Source organism: Alosa sapidissima, chromosome 9 (assembly GCF_018492685.1).
Source record: "Alosa sapidissima isolate fAloSap1 chromosome 9, fAloSap1.pri, whole genome shotgun sequence".
NCBI lineage: Eukaryota > Metazoa > Chordata > Actinopteri > Clupeiformes > Clupeidae > Alosa > Alosa sapidissima.
This window is the reverse complement of record NC_055965.1, coordinates 7,589,356-7,604,246: the sequence shown is the minus strand read 5'-3', so window position 1 is coordinate 7,604,246 and position 14,891 is coordinate 7,589,356. Positions and strand designations below refer to the sequence as shown.

The 14,891-nt window shown below is 45.0% G+C and overlaps 1 protein-coding gene across 8 annotated transcripts in view; it reads left to right on the top strand.

Moving 5' to 3' along the window:
* LOC121718165 (meiosis regulator and mRNA stability factor 1) overlaps positions 1 to 14,659 on the top strand; it is a 31,010-nt gene extending 16,351 nt beyond the window's left edge. For 7 of the 8 annotated variants that reach the window (XM_042103041.1, XM_042103045.1, XM_042103040.1 and 4 more), the window contains 9 exons: positions 76 to 209; positions 1,699 to 1,901; positions 2,204 to 2,431; positions 3,471 to 3,722; positions 6,775 to 7,008; positions 7,270 to 7,330; positions 7,988 to 8,086; positions 8,540 to 8,710; positions 11,035 to 14,659. In XM_042103041.1, coding sequence (XP_041958975.1) covers positions 76 to 209; positions 1,699 to 1,901; positions 2,204 to 2,431; positions 3,471 to 3,722; positions 6,775 to 7,008; positions 7,270 to 7,330; positions 7,988 to 8,086; positions 8,540 to 8,710; positions 11,035 to 11,342 — 1,690 coding nt within the window. In that variant the 3' untranslated portion in view covers positions 11,343 to 14,659. The remainder of the gene's footprint in view (positions 1 to 75; positions 210 to 1,698; positions 1,902 to 2,203; positions 2,432 to 3,470; positions 3,723 to 6,774; positions 7,009 to 7,269; positions 7,331 to 7,987; positions 8,087 to 8,539; positions 8,711 to 11,034) is intronic. The other variant, XM_042103044.1, reaches the window with a different exon arrangement.
* The last annotated feature ends 232 nt before the right edge of the window (positions 14,660 to 14,891 follow it).

Here is a 14,891-nt window from a genome sequence, read left to right as displayed (position 1 = left end):
ATCTAAAAGTCTTACAGATAAATCTGTAATGATCTACTAGAACAACAGTGCATGAATGGCCGTGTCTTTGTCCAGGTGCTTCTCAAGAGACTGGCGTGTGATTGACTACGGCATGTGTGACCTAATGGACCTCCTCACAGAGATCCCCGACACTACGATCACAATCACGCAGCAGGACAATGACATGGTCATCTCTGTGCCCAAGAGAGGTGAGCATGCACGCACGCGCACACACACACACACACACACACACACACACACACACACACACACACACACACGCACGCGCACACACACTCAAAATCACTCCTTGATAAACCCACCTCATTAAAACAACGGCAAGAGTTGTAGAGGGCTTAAGGAGCCCACAGGGAGGGAGACTGTTCCTACTTCTGTGGGCGGGGAAAAGGCTTTGCCCTTAAGCTGACATGATTGAAATGAGCTCTTAATCATCCTCCTTTTTAATAGAATTTCAACCCGGTACAGGCTTGGCATTTATGAGCATAATAATGTGCAGATGACCACCAGTGGAATAGGATGAGTATCACATATTCGCTTCAAGTATTTTGTGTAGCCTAATGCCACCTTCATTAGTTTCTGTCTCCTTGAAAGAAGGTGAAGATTATGAAAGTTTAAATATTTCCATAAGGATTTAAGAGTAGATGTTTTTTGTTTTTTATTTTTTATCTTTTGGTGTGTGTGAACACTTTGGCATTTGAAGATTTAGAATTTGTGGTCAGGCAAATCATTTCTTGTAGTGGGTCGATATCAGATCCGTATGTTGAGATGGCACAAGGGAAGCGGCCCCATCTACTGGTAATTACATTGTGGCGCCGGACAATTTCGGGAGCAATAACGTTACAAGATGAGTAAGAGCAAGAGGCGTGCTGGCCGACATGGTGAAAATATTGCAGTGATTATGACCGTTAAAAACTTTTCTAGTTTTTAAAGTTCGATGTCAACTCTAGAATACACAGATTAACACCATGTAACGCTATGAATTGCTAGGAAATATTTTTAGATAGTCTTAGGCTATTTTGTCAGCTAATGACGGCTTATGTTAACTTTGCTAACAGGTGCCTGACATGCCAGCAGGCTTGTTGGTAGTAGCACCTAACGTTAACGTGAACACTCACGAACCTACATGACTACATGAAAGTAACTAAAGTTTTAATCGCAACTATTTAAAGACTAGCATTCGACTTTTGCGCAAACTATCCAAATATCTTAAGAGGGTTAATATTGGCTAGCTAACATTACCTAGTCGCTACCATAGTTGACTAATGGTGTTTGCTTAGTAAATATTCCGCTTCTAAACTGAACAATACCATTCGAGTTGAAATTTTAAAAAAATTATAATAATTTTTGAATGATCGTCTAAGTAGCTTGCATGTTTACGCATAGCTAACTGGTACTTGAGTCCCGTATGCATGCATGTGTAGTTCCTGCCTTTTTGCACAATTACCTCTCTACCGCGTACACTTTAACCTTCACCAGATACTTTATAATTAGCCTGCAACATAAGAACTTTGCTTACACTCCGCAAGTGAATACTATTGCTAGCTTGGATATGTTTGTCATTTAGGCGAACTCTCTATAGTTTAGTGAATGGCGAATAAATTGCAACTCATAATAACTAATTTAAGAAAGAACGGTGCTAATGTCTGCATGTTTCTCTGTGTCCTCCCGTCCCTGCAGAGCGTACTGCGGAGGAGCAGGAGCGCACCCGGCAGTTTGCCAAGGAGGTGGTGGACCTGCTGCGCCACCAGCCCCACGGCCGCATGGCCTTCAGCAAGTTCATCCCCACCTACCACCACCACTTCGGCCGCCAGTGCAAGCTCACCCACTACGGCTTCACCAAGCTCGTCGAGCTCTTCGAGGCCATCCCCGACGTGCTGATGGTGAGTGGGCGAGTGTTGGCTCTGAGAGAGATATGAGTGAGGAGAGCATCCCTGTGTGTGCAGAGGGAGAGGGTAGCACGTCGACAGATTTGGTGTTTGTGGAGAGTGTTGTAAAATAAATATTTATTTTATTTTATTTATTTATTTATTTATTTATTCGTCTTTCGAAATACAAGGATGAACTAATGAACACACATTCACAATGTGTGAATAAATTGGGGATGCAAATCTCCTTAATTCTCTGCTGTCTGTACCACATTCTACTGTGTAACTTTGATCTCTCTCTCGCTCTCTCTCTCCAGGTGCTGGAGTGTGGTGAGGAGAAGGTGCTGTGCTTGACTGAGGTGGAGCGGGTGAAGGCGCTGGCGGCCCAGCTGGTGAAGCTGCTGCGTGCGCAGAGGGACGGTCGGCTGCCTGTGCAGCAGCTGCTGGCCGAGTACAGCAAGACCTTCGGCTACGGCCTCCGCCTGCAGGACTACGACGCCAACTCGCTGCCCGAGCTGCTCAACAAGCTCTGCCATGTGGTCAAGGTAGATGCCATTTTATTCACATTAGTACAGTATTTATATAGCGCCCTCCACGCAAATTTGCAATCCAAAGTGCTGAAATGTAGACTAGTACAAAGACATGGCCATTTCTCTGCTGTGCCCTACTGGTTAATTTTATTTAACACAATTACCTTTTGCGGCACTTCTGCCACACTCTGAGCCGGTCTTATCGTTTGTCAAATAGCCATAGGAAGTTGCTGTTAGGGTAGGGACACTGCACTCCTGCACTGCTCTCTTTAAGTATAGCACAATAGTAGTGTGTGTGTGTGTGTGTGTGTGTGTATATATATATATATATATATATATATATATATATATATATATATATATATATATATATATATATATATACATATACATATACACACACACACACACACTCTTTTGATCCCGTGAGGGGAAATTTAGTCTCTGCATTTATCCCAATCTGTGAATTAGTGAAACACAGTCAGCATACAGTAAACGCACAGTGAGGTGAAGCACACACTAATCCCGGCACAGTGAGCTGCCTGCAACAACAGGCGGCGCTCGGGGAGCAGTGCGGCACTTCAGCCGCTTCCTACTGGTCGGGGTTCGAACCGGCAACCCTCCGGTTACAAGTCCGAAGTGCTAACCAGTAGGCCACGGCAAAAATCCTAGTTAGTGCTGCTTTTAAATTTAAATTAAATAAATCGTAAGAGATAGGTAAAATGAATAAAGGAATGATACAAATTCACCTTCTAAATTCACCATATAAAAGGTGATTGAGTAAGGAGAGGGAATTAAGTTTTGTTTGCAGAGAGGTAGAGATGTCTTGGTGATCTGGGAGGTGATTAGTTCTCCCTTCCTCTGCCTCATCTAATTTATTTGATATACATACTTCAGTTACTGTTACTGTCGCACCTTGTAGTTTTCCCAGTAAATGGGAATTTGGCTTTTGACTGCAGCACCTACTGTTTTCCATCATGGCACACCGGGGTGTGAGTGACCCTCCGCTCTCCCCCCCCTCCTCCTCCCCTCCTCCTCCTCCTCCCCTCCGCAGGCGGTGGATGGGCCCGAGGGCCGCGAGGTGCAGCTGATCAACAGGAAGTCCCTGCGGGCACTGACCTCCCAGCTGCTGGCACTGCTGATGGGGCTGGCCCCGGGGAAGGGCGAGGGGGCAGAGCCTGCCTGGCCCAGTGTGGAGCAGCTCCAGCAGCGCTACGAGGCCGCCAACGGCGTCCCCCTCAACCCCTGCGAGTACGGCTTCCTGTCCCTCGGTGAGCTGCTCAAGAGCCTGCCCTTCCTGGTGGAGGTAGGGGCTGCTGCACAGTCACTCTTTGGGGGTCCAACACTGTCGAACACCGACCACTGTCGAACACCGACCACTGACCACTGTCGAACACTGAACACTGATGTAGATGCACTTTCTGTCATTGTTAGAGGATGAGTCTGCTCTGAGGGTCGGAGGAGAAGGAAGGTGAAGTTCAGGAGATGAGCTTTGTATGGAGCTCCTGTGATTTTTGCCGCTGCTGTTGTTCTTCTACTACTTTTGCACAGTATGCTCTTTGTCTCTTTGCTGTGACACCCCCATTTGTGAACTAAGAATGCAGATTTATGACCTGCTCTGTCTACACTTGCCTTATAGTCAGCAAGTTTAATTTAATCAAGGGTATGGAGAGCTGTCAGGAGTAGAAAAGTATAGATCCAGATAGATAGATAGATAGATAGATCCTTTATTGATCCTCGGGAAATTCAAGGTCTCAGCAGCATAGACAACACAAACACATTCTTTAACAGCAGAAAGAGTAATTAAAGTATATAATATAAAAACACAACTAAGCCATAAGGACAGTAGAAGATAAAGAATATACTAAAATACAAATTATACTAAATAACACTTAATCTAAATCAATTCTAAAAACAGTATCCACATAGTGGTGATTAATCAATCAGAGGCGCTTGCAATGACTGAGGCAGGGACTGAGCCTGTGATTCTCTGTGCATAGTAAGGTAAGGTACTCTGTGTGAATGAGTGTCATGGTGATGGTGCAAATGAGTAAGTCCAACAGTGCAACAATGCAGAAGTAAAGTAAAGTCTATATATCTATATATTTAACTATTTAAGAAAAGGTATAAGTGTGGCCACAGTTCGGCTGTGGCATGGAGGGAGGGGTTATGCATATGTGCTAATGTGCTAATATAGCACGCAAACAGTGAGGCAGAAGACAGTGGTAAAAGTGGCTAGTGGACAGACCGTATCCAAACATGGAGGGGGTGAAGAGACAGACAGACTATGCAGAGAAGTCAATCTCTCCTCTTCCCTTAAGTGAAGCATTGAACAGTTCAATGGCCCTGGGGACAAATGACACTTCAGTCTGTCTGTTGTGCAAGGCAGTGAGCGACGTCTCCAGCTGATCAGGCTCTTCTGCTTAACAATAGTGCTGTGGAGTGAGTGACACTCATTGTCCAAGATGTTGATTAGTTTATTCAGGGTCCTTTTGTCAGATAGTGAAGTGATTCACTCCAGTTCAGCTCCTACTACAGAGCCAGCTTTCCTTACCAGCCTGTCAATTCGCCCCGCATCCTTCTTCCTTGTGCTTCCTCCCCAACATACTACTGCATAGAAGAGGACGCTAGCAACAACAGACTGGTAGAACATCCTGAGGAGCTTGCTGCACACATTGAAGGACCGCAGCCTCCTCAGGAAGTACAGCCTGCTCTGCCCTTTCTTGTAGAGTGCATCAGTGTTGGCTGACAGTCCAGTTTATTGTCCAGGTGGAGACCCAGATACTTGTAGGTGCTAACCACCTCCACATTGACCCCATCAATGTGGACTGGTAGCAGAGTGGGCTTAGACCTGCGGAAATCCACCACCATCTCCTTGGTCTTTGAAGTGTTGAGTTGAAGATGATTGAGTATGCACCATTGCTCAAAGTCCGCCACCAGGCTCCTGTACTCCTCCTCCTGCCCGTTCCTGATACACCCCACAATTGCAGTATCATCAGAAAACTTCTGCATGTGGCATGACTCGGTGTTGTAGCAGAAGTCAGATGTGTACAGGGTGAACGGGACTGGAGAGAGCACAGTTCCCTGTGGCGCTCCGGTGCTGCTGATCACAGTGTCAGAGAGACCGTTCTTCAGTCTGACGAACTGTGGTCGCTTGGTCAGGTAATCTGTAATCCAGGTTACCAGGTGAGCGTCCACACCCATCTGCAAGAGCTTGTCTCCCAATCTGAGGTGTTAGATGGTGTTAAAAGCACTTGAGAAATCAAAGAACATGATTCTCACAGCACTTTTCCCCTTGTCTAGGTGGGAATGTGTCCTGTGTAGAAGATAAGTGATTGCATCGTCCACGCCCACTTTCTCCTGGTATGCAAACTGTAACGGGTCTAGTGCATGGCGTACCTGGGGTCTGAGCATACCTAAGACCAATCGATCCATTGTCTTCATCACATGTGATGTAAGAGCGACAGGTCTGTAGTCATTAAGCTCACTAGGGTGTGGCTTCTTAGGGACAGGGGTAAGACATAATGTCTTCCACAGTGTTGGAACTTGTCCAAGGCGTAGGCTCAAATTGAAGATGTGCTTTGATGTCTTCCACAGTGTTGGAACTTGTTCAAGCCGTAGGCTCAAATTGAAGATGTGCTTCAGTGGCTCCCCCAGTTCAGCAGCACAGGCCTTGAGTAGCCTTGGACACAGTCTGTCATCATCAAATGATTATGATTGAGAAACTGCTGTAGAGATGGTTGGATGATGCTGGGCGTGCATTCAGAACTTTAATACAGTTGTGAAATTCAAAAGGTTATTAGTCATGGGGTATTCAGTGTGCTAATTAAAGTTGTGCTGTAGGTACAACACCAAAAAAACAAGCCATTCTCAAAACATTCTCAATGATATAAATACATTTTGTAATGAGTATAGAAACCATAGGTTGCCATATCCATATTTATTTAAAGAAAAAGATGTTTGAGTCACTGAAGTCCTGTACACATCCACACTCTGTGTCCTGTTGTCCTGTCCACACCCACACTCTGAGCTGTGTGTCCTGTTGCTCTGTACATATCCACACTCTCAGCTGTGTGTCCTGTTGCCCTGTACACACCCACACTCTCAGCTGTGTGTCCTGTTGCCCTGTACACACCCACACTCTCAGCTGTGTGTCCTGTTGCCCTGTACACACCCACACTCTGTGTCCTGTTGTCCTATCCACACCCACACTCTGAGCTGTGTGTCCTGTTGCCCTGTACACATCCACACTCTCAGCTGTGTGTCCTGTTGCCCTGTACACACCCACACTCTGTGTCCTGTTGTCCTGTACACACCCACACTCTGCGCTGTGTGTCCTGTCCTGTCATGTGCCGCAGCTGTATGAGGCGGAGGAGGAGGAGGACGCTGAGGCTGGCCGTGTGGAGCGGGTGAGGCTGACGCGCCTCTACCAGTTTGCGCGCAGCGTGCGCGCGCTCCTGCACACCTACCACTACCACCAGATCTTCCTGAGCGAGTTCCCCGCCGCCTTCAGCAAGTACACGGGCGTCAGCCTGCAGTGGCGCGCCTACGGCTACTCCACACTGGACGAGCTGCTCGCCGCCATCCCACAGGTACGCTCGGGTTGGCTCACGCAGAGAGGGAGATGCAGCTGTGGACCGACCACACACACACACACACTCACGCGCACACATAACTGATAAACTATGCAGGTTATTTGGCTGCACTAAGCAAGCAAATGCATGTTAAAAAACATCTGTCTGTTTGCATACTAGAATATTTGTAGACATTCTGCTGCCCTGCCAACACCCGTAGTCTACTGATAAAGTATGAATGCTATAGCCACAAATGACTAGTGTATTCTCTGTGAACAGGTCATCTGGATCAAAGGCCACGGGCACAAGAAGATACTGGTGCTGAAGAATGAGATGAAAGGTAAGGGCTGTTTTTATGGGTTTTGATACCAGGTGTGAGGTCCGTAATGTCTCTTAGGTTGCCTTCACACTGGGTCCGTTTAACTGGACCGTACCCCCTAGCCCTGACCCAGCTGGTCTCTGTTCACATTACATTTTTGTTTGTGGACCCGGGTCCATTTATGTCATAAACACTAGCTTCTTTTTTTACCAATATCGCTTGGCAACGTTGCAAAAATGGCCATTTTGGAACAGTAGCAAACTGCACCGGAGTTCTAATGAACCGTACCCCAGATCAATGTTTTCTAGTGGACCCAGGTTGCGCATCACATTAGCAAAAATCACCCAACCATCGGTCCAAATGAACTTGGGTCCGGACCAAACGGTCTAGCATGAATGCACCCTTAATGAACAGGCCATCCTTTTCCTTAGGGTGTCATTGATTGGTAGATATATTGACGTGTTTACCTAGCTAAGCTGTGGCAGAGAAATGCATGTACTTCATGAGGGCTTAAATTTCTAGAAGTTCACTTGGTTCTCATATGGAAAAACAGATAGTTAGTACCCTAAAGATAACCAGTCCAGTTTTCTGACAGGATGTTAGTAGTCAGACTGCCTTCATCTTGTTGTGGGAAGGCCCGTAAGTCATTGTGTGTGTGTGTGTGTGTGTGTCCCACAGCACGGACTAGCTCGGGGGACAGTCCTGGGCCAGAGGGCGACAGACTAAGAGCAGACAGCCAAAGTCCCAGCAGTGCCAAATCAGGGAACCAGAGCCCAGGTACACACACACGCACTAATGGCCTTTGGCAGACACTTTTGATGCCACTGAGAGATGGCCTCCAGGGCTTAAAGTGTTCAGGCACCGTGCCTGAATTCAGGCGTGAGCTGGTATGCTTAAGATTTGAAAATAGGCAATGAGACATATATGTAATAAATGTCTGATCACTTCAGGCACAGACGCTTTTATTGCTTTAAGCCCTGGGCCTCTTATTGCTTTCAGTCAGCCTTTGACTCGGTTTGTCTTATCCCGCTGTGGATGTAAGTGTGTTAACCTGTCCCTGCTGTGTAGTGCCTGTAACTATTAGCCACGGTTTATACATTGATTTTGCAAAATTTCTTCTGCTATGAGGTTAATACACGGGGGCAGTTAATATGGTATTAACATTGTTTAGTGTTTTTTTTAACTTGGGGCTCATACACAATGCGGCTAATACAGCAGACACTTCTGCAGGTGGCGATGCGGAGCTGCTGTGTCTGGGCTCCTGGTCCCCGGTGGACCTGCTGTGTGGGCCCGTCCCCTCCTGCCTGCCCTCCCCACAGCTCCAGCCCGACCCCGTGTCCCTCCAACCCGCCGACGACCTCATCCACTTTGAGGAGAGGGCCCACGCTGAACCAGAGACAGGTGAGGGGCCTTACACACGCTCTCGTGCTCTCACGCCTGCAGTCACACTAATGCAACATTTTGCACAGACTCCACATAGCTCATTCTGAACTCTGTGAGAACATGGGTTAGCTGTAGCATTCTCTGTAGTGAAACACTTGAAAGCCCTACTTCCCTGTTCAGATCAGTTAGATTATTATATCCTTCCTTCTTCTCTGAAGTCTGCATTGTACCTTGAGATCATTACAGCTTAAAACCTTGAAGGGTGCTTTTATTTAGCAGTGGTGGACCGTGCGTTCAGTGGTTAGGCCTTCAATGATGACTAATTTTTGACAAAAAATAATAATAGGGGGGCGTTCCGGGGGGGGATACCCCCCGAAGATTTTTTTTGCATTTCAGCGTTAAAATGTGCAATTTCCCAGCATTTCACGGTGGGGGGGAAAGTTTTCTCTTTCTCACGCAAATCTGTGTAGGCCTACCACTCTAGAATCTTCGTTAGACAAACAATGAATTCCGCATTGCTTAGATCTTTATTAGGCGAATAGCACCCGACCATCATCCTTATCAGCAGCAAAGTGAATAGGCTGCTAGGCTAGGCTACTTATTTATCACCCATATTCATTAATCTGCTGCCTGCTACTATCTGAAGACGTGCAATTTAGTCCATGTCATATTGAAAGTGAACACCAAGTGCGCTCAAGTATGGGTTTGTGCAGACTATTTTGAAATATTTAGGCTATCGGTTGTCTAACTTATGTTCATGACTTGCACGCACATATGGCACTGCCACAGGTCTACAATGATGTGTTCATTTAATAATTTAATCTGACATCAGCAAACTTGCTTCAGACTGTTTGTAGGGCTCTCCTACTTAGCTGTAGCTTTAACGTTAACGTTACAGTGCAACTGTTTTAGGTTGTGCTGCTGCTCTGATTACTTAAAAGCTAATGTGGAACTACAGTAGGCTATCCTACAGTGTTTGCCAAACGTATTTATGAGAAAGTGTCTCAACAGAAAATGCTAAGAATATTTCTCAGCACACCACCATGATATTAAACATAAAAGTCAGAAAATGTAATGTAATGTAATGCAATGCCCTATGCTGCTACTACTGCTTGTTGCCTATTTCATAATGTCTGATGGCCACGCCATTGATTTCACCAATAATGTCCACAAAACACAGATATATAGTCAGACTATAGCAGGGCAGGAAACCAAGGCAAATGACAATTTTCACATAGATGCTGATCCAGACAGCTTCACCAAAGCCACATCAACTCACACACAACTTTAAGCTAGCATACAATCTAGTATAGTAACCAAGCACTGCGGTTTGCAAGCAGCACAAAAACACTTTTTATAAAGAAAAGGGCCAGATTACAAGCATGTACTGTATTACAAGTCTATGTTGTCAAATAAACATGAAACAAAACTTACCAATTCCTGCATAGGCTACTGACCAGCTACGTGCAGAGCTAGCTGACATTATGTGCATCTTGCTAACATGTAGTCCAGTTGACACTGTAACTTTACATGATATAATTTTGCTTAATGAAGTCTTATCAATATATATTTTTTAAACAAAAACGGTCAATATACTGTCCATAGCTATAACCAAAGCCATGCCAGTGACATGTACTTTTCCAGTGAATGTCAGTCTGACTGACAGAAGATGCTCACGAAGTTCCTCAAGTCAAATAGATAGCGTCAAAATTCGTGATGAACGGTTCCGGGTATTCTTTTAGAACATTGCAGGCCCAGCTGCAGTCAGACCTGCCTTCCTCGCCATAATAGGTCGATTTGATTGGCTAATCAGTCAGATGTAGCCATCAATCAACACGAATCCAAACCTATGATTTCTAATGGTTGCTTAGGTACCGAAAACGCAGTGATTCCTTGTGAAGGCCTGATGCGGCCCTTAACAAGGGAAGACGCGCGATTGGATAAAAATGTATCGCACGCCCTCACTATTTGTTCACACAATCTGTCAATCAAATATAGCGGACAGCGGTAGGATATGTTTAGCCTAGTCAAGAACGATCGGGAAGGACAAGAATAAGCGAATACTAAATGGTAAAGTAAAATGTTAATAAAGACACTACTATTTTTCATTCGTTTGAAAATAGTTAGGCCTTCAGAGAAGGCCTTGAAGGCCCTGACTGTCCGCCACTGTTATTTAGTGTGTAAAAGATTAGCTGTAGGACCCTTAAGAGGCATGTCAAGGAACTTTACATATGCATGTTGCATTCCTGCCTGATGTGATGGAGCAATGCACTGTCATGTCTTGCCAGATCACGGGTTTGTCAAACGCCTGCATTGACTTTCTTTCTGTGCCTCTCGTCCAGCAGAGCCAGCCAGCTCAGAGGAGCCTCGTCTGTCTTCGGCGTCTGCTCCAGATGTCTGTGACTGCTCAGCCCAGCCCCTGGACTCTGACAGCCAGGGTGACCGTGCCAACACGCTGCCCTGTGCTGATGCCCACGCTGACGCTGGCACCACCACCCCCCCTCCGCCAGCGACGTCCACCATGGCAACAGAGCAGCCCCAGCCACCCAGCCTCGCCGTGCCAACCACGGACAGCCCCAGTAAGCGCACAACCCGCAACAAGGTCAAACTGGCAGCCAACTTCTCCTTCACACCTGTCACAACAGCGTGAACCCCCCCCCACACACACACACTCCCAAATCCCAAATCTCCATCCCCAATCCCACAACACCCTCGTCCCTGTCCAAATGGTAGTCCTTTATTTCATCTAGTTTTACCCTCTGCCATTCTTCCTTTTGAGTAGTATTTATGCGTCTTCCATCCGAAGTGGTCTTGGGCATTCTGCCATTGGCTCTCTTCAAGCCATGTCTGTCTCTGTGTGCCTCTGGAAACAGCAGTGTGTTTTGTTTTCCCCTGCAGAGTTGTTAAGAGTACAAGATGAAACGGATGAAAGCTATTCATTCTATGCTTGGAACTATTTTCAAGGAAATTTTGTCTTCTAGACTTTGCATGAGATGTTTAAAAAAAAAAAAAGAAGAAAAAAAAGAAGAGCAGACCTTCGGTCACGGTAGTTGGTTGAAACTGTACAGGGGTATGCCACCCTGGAGCATCAAAGGAATTGATTATTTTGACTAATTAAGTGTCTTAATTTCTCATCAAGTGTCATTTAAAAATCCTACAACCGATGAGACATTACATACTTCTATTCTTTTTAAAGAACAAGCATTTTTTTATTGTTACGATGACCCATCAAGATGAACAGATAGTGTAAGAGATTTGTGAATTACATATTTCTATATGTGTTGTCTCAAATAGTAGTAGCTTACCCAGCCAAAAAGGACAGCCTTTTTTTTATCACACCTCGTACCTTTAACCATGTTTTACAGCTTGAAGATGTGTTTACAGATCGAGTGATGGGCCGGTGTGCACCCATTTCTGCCACTCATGAGGTTGGCCATAGGTCTGGTCTACATCCATGTTTCGTTTAAGAGCTCCTCAGTCAGGAGAGTGGGGAGAATAATCCAGATCGTTTCAATGAGAAAAGCATTAATTTTGTCCTCGAGGGCATTCATTTTAGTCTTGTGTAGTGTTTTTTGCAAAGAGAACAGTTGTTTGCAAGTTCCGTTGAGTTCTCTTGTCGAGTTGAACACTTCTGAAGAAACGAATGTGTTAGGTTGTGTTGAGGCATCCGTTATTATGGCTCGTAGTTTTATATCCGTGGACAGTCCTGAAGATCTGGGTCCTCTTGGTGCCTGTCAGTGTAGCAGACTCCATCTCTGGAACGTGCGGGGGAACATCGCGCCTCTGTATGAGGTGCCAAAGCCATCACAGAAACTCTGAGGGGTCGGCCTTTTCTTCTTTTTAATGAGGGACGCATCCAGACCCTGGTGAGGATTCTGTAAGGCGTAGGCTGCAGCAGTTAAAATGGCGGCACACGTATCCTCTGGCTCTCCTAGGCCTCGCTCCTCTCTTCTTTCTAAAGTGTGTAAGAGTGTGGCTTACGGTAGGCTAGGTAGAGAAGACATATACATATGCACATCAGCGTGCATATATACCTCTCAACTTGTTTGTGTTGGTATCTGAATAGTTGGTAAGGCTGCACTTGGATATGTGGTTATTATGGGTATGTAGTTAAGTATGTAGATTTTTCATTTTTGTTTGAGTTTTGTATGTGTTTTTCCCCCCTGTTCTATGTAGCACTGATCCACAGATGACTTAAACGGGAGTGCCGGTAGTCTCGTGCAAAAGTTATCTTGTGGAAATGCCAAGGTTAAAGTCCTTGCATCCTTAATTGCAGTCTTAATTCTTCTTCTTTTTTGTCTAAAGTTATGGTGTTTTAAGAGGCTTACAGTAGTTACCGCTATCACTGTGCATTCATATCCAGTCAGGCCTATTTATTTGGCCTTGGATATAATGACGAGCCTTAGTTGTCATACACCTCTTGTCAACATGGCGGGACGAAGCGATTGGCTCGAGCGTAAAGACCGTCGGGGCCCTCGGGAGCCCCGAACACTCGGTGGGACACACAGAGGCCTGCTGGGGTACTGTGAGGACGGCCTGGCTCTTACAATGGCTTGTATCAGCCAGGGCACCATTGAGGGGGATGAGCGAGCGAGCGAGCAGTCGGAGATCTTTGCCAGTGTTCGACAGTGTAGTCTGTAGTTTTGTTGCACTTGTCGGATTATTTGTAGTTTACTTTTTTTATTTTGTAGTTTTTCTAGTTTTCTATCTTTTTCTTCTGAGGTAGAGGGGGGCTGTAGCCGGAGACGGAAGTCCTGCGTGTTCTGGAGGCTGGTGGTCCAGTAGATTGGACTAACTGGACAGGCTAGTTGTAATTGAGAGGACCGTGTTGAATTTTACTTTACAGTGAGTTAGGGTTAAGTAATACGTTTGGGTGGCACAGGAGAGTTTCACAGCAGATGTAGACTCTAGTAGGCAAATAAATGGCCTTGTGTTCCTGTTTTCTAAGACTGGACTGACTTTGATCTGTTGTACCACAGTTCTGTTTGGCAGTTGTTTGGGTTTTTTTTTTTTTCTCTTTCATTCATTTAATTCCCAATTTTTGGGCACGTGCTCTGGATGGATCATCTGGGGTGAACGGATAAAAACAAAAATGTGAGTTTTTGTTTTTTATTGTCCAATGCATTACTAAAGCCCCAAGATTTATTTTGATCAAATAAATCATATGTTAAGAACCTGTTATGGCTTAAATGCTATTCTAAATGGTGCTCCATAATGAAGTGTTTCTTTATATTTTTCTTAAAATGGAGAGAGGAAAAAAAACCCTGTACAGTTTTGACCAACTCTAAAGAGAGCCTAGTTTTTTGCCACCATGTAAAGTGCAATGTTTTTCTTTATCTATGCATCTATGCATAGTATTGAGTGATCTACACTGTTTAATGTAGCCTTGTCAGGAAGAGACAGACAGGAAAGTGAGCCCTCTGTTTCACTGGGCCATAGAGTATAACGTTGATCTATTTCAGTGTTGTTTTTGAATCCATCATCACTTAGTGAAGATGGCCTGTGGGTTCCTTCTTTGTTTTAAAATAATAAATAAAAAAATGTTCATTTGTCCCCTCGTCTGGGGAGCTACTTCTGTACGTTTTGTGACTGTCGCCCGAGGATAATGTGTCACACTTGTGCTTTTTTTTTTTTTTTTTCAGTAATCAGTTCATCATTCATTTTTTTTGTGAAATTGTGTGAACACCAGTGCTTCAGTGTTTAAGTAGCTCTTAAAGTCGAATCAAGAATATCCACATTATGTGGTGATTGCCCAAGACCGTGTCTGATCATTACTTTTGAGCAGAGGCTGCAAATCCATTAGTTCTATATTCATGGGTAACCCATTTAACTGTAATGTGTTGCAAAGGGGAGGAATATCCCTGCTCTACTTCTGTGTCTGTAGTCCACTCCCGAAGCCCTGTTTCTGTTGCTGTATTTGTTTTTGAAGGGACCAAATTAAAGCCAGTTAATAAAATATAAGCATCACACTCGCCTCTTGCAGTGCTTTTTTTGTGTCTGTTTTTCCTTGTTGACTTGGCTTTTTGAACTGTATGGTGACCAGTGCCCACCAGCTTCCATCAATTCTGTTATGCTGATCGATCACACGCTTATAGTGTATAGTGCACCGATACTACACTGCTCTAAAAAATTACACTTTTGTTTTTTAAACCTTCTTCCACCCTACATTTACAAAACGTCTGACAAACGTTTCTTCTCC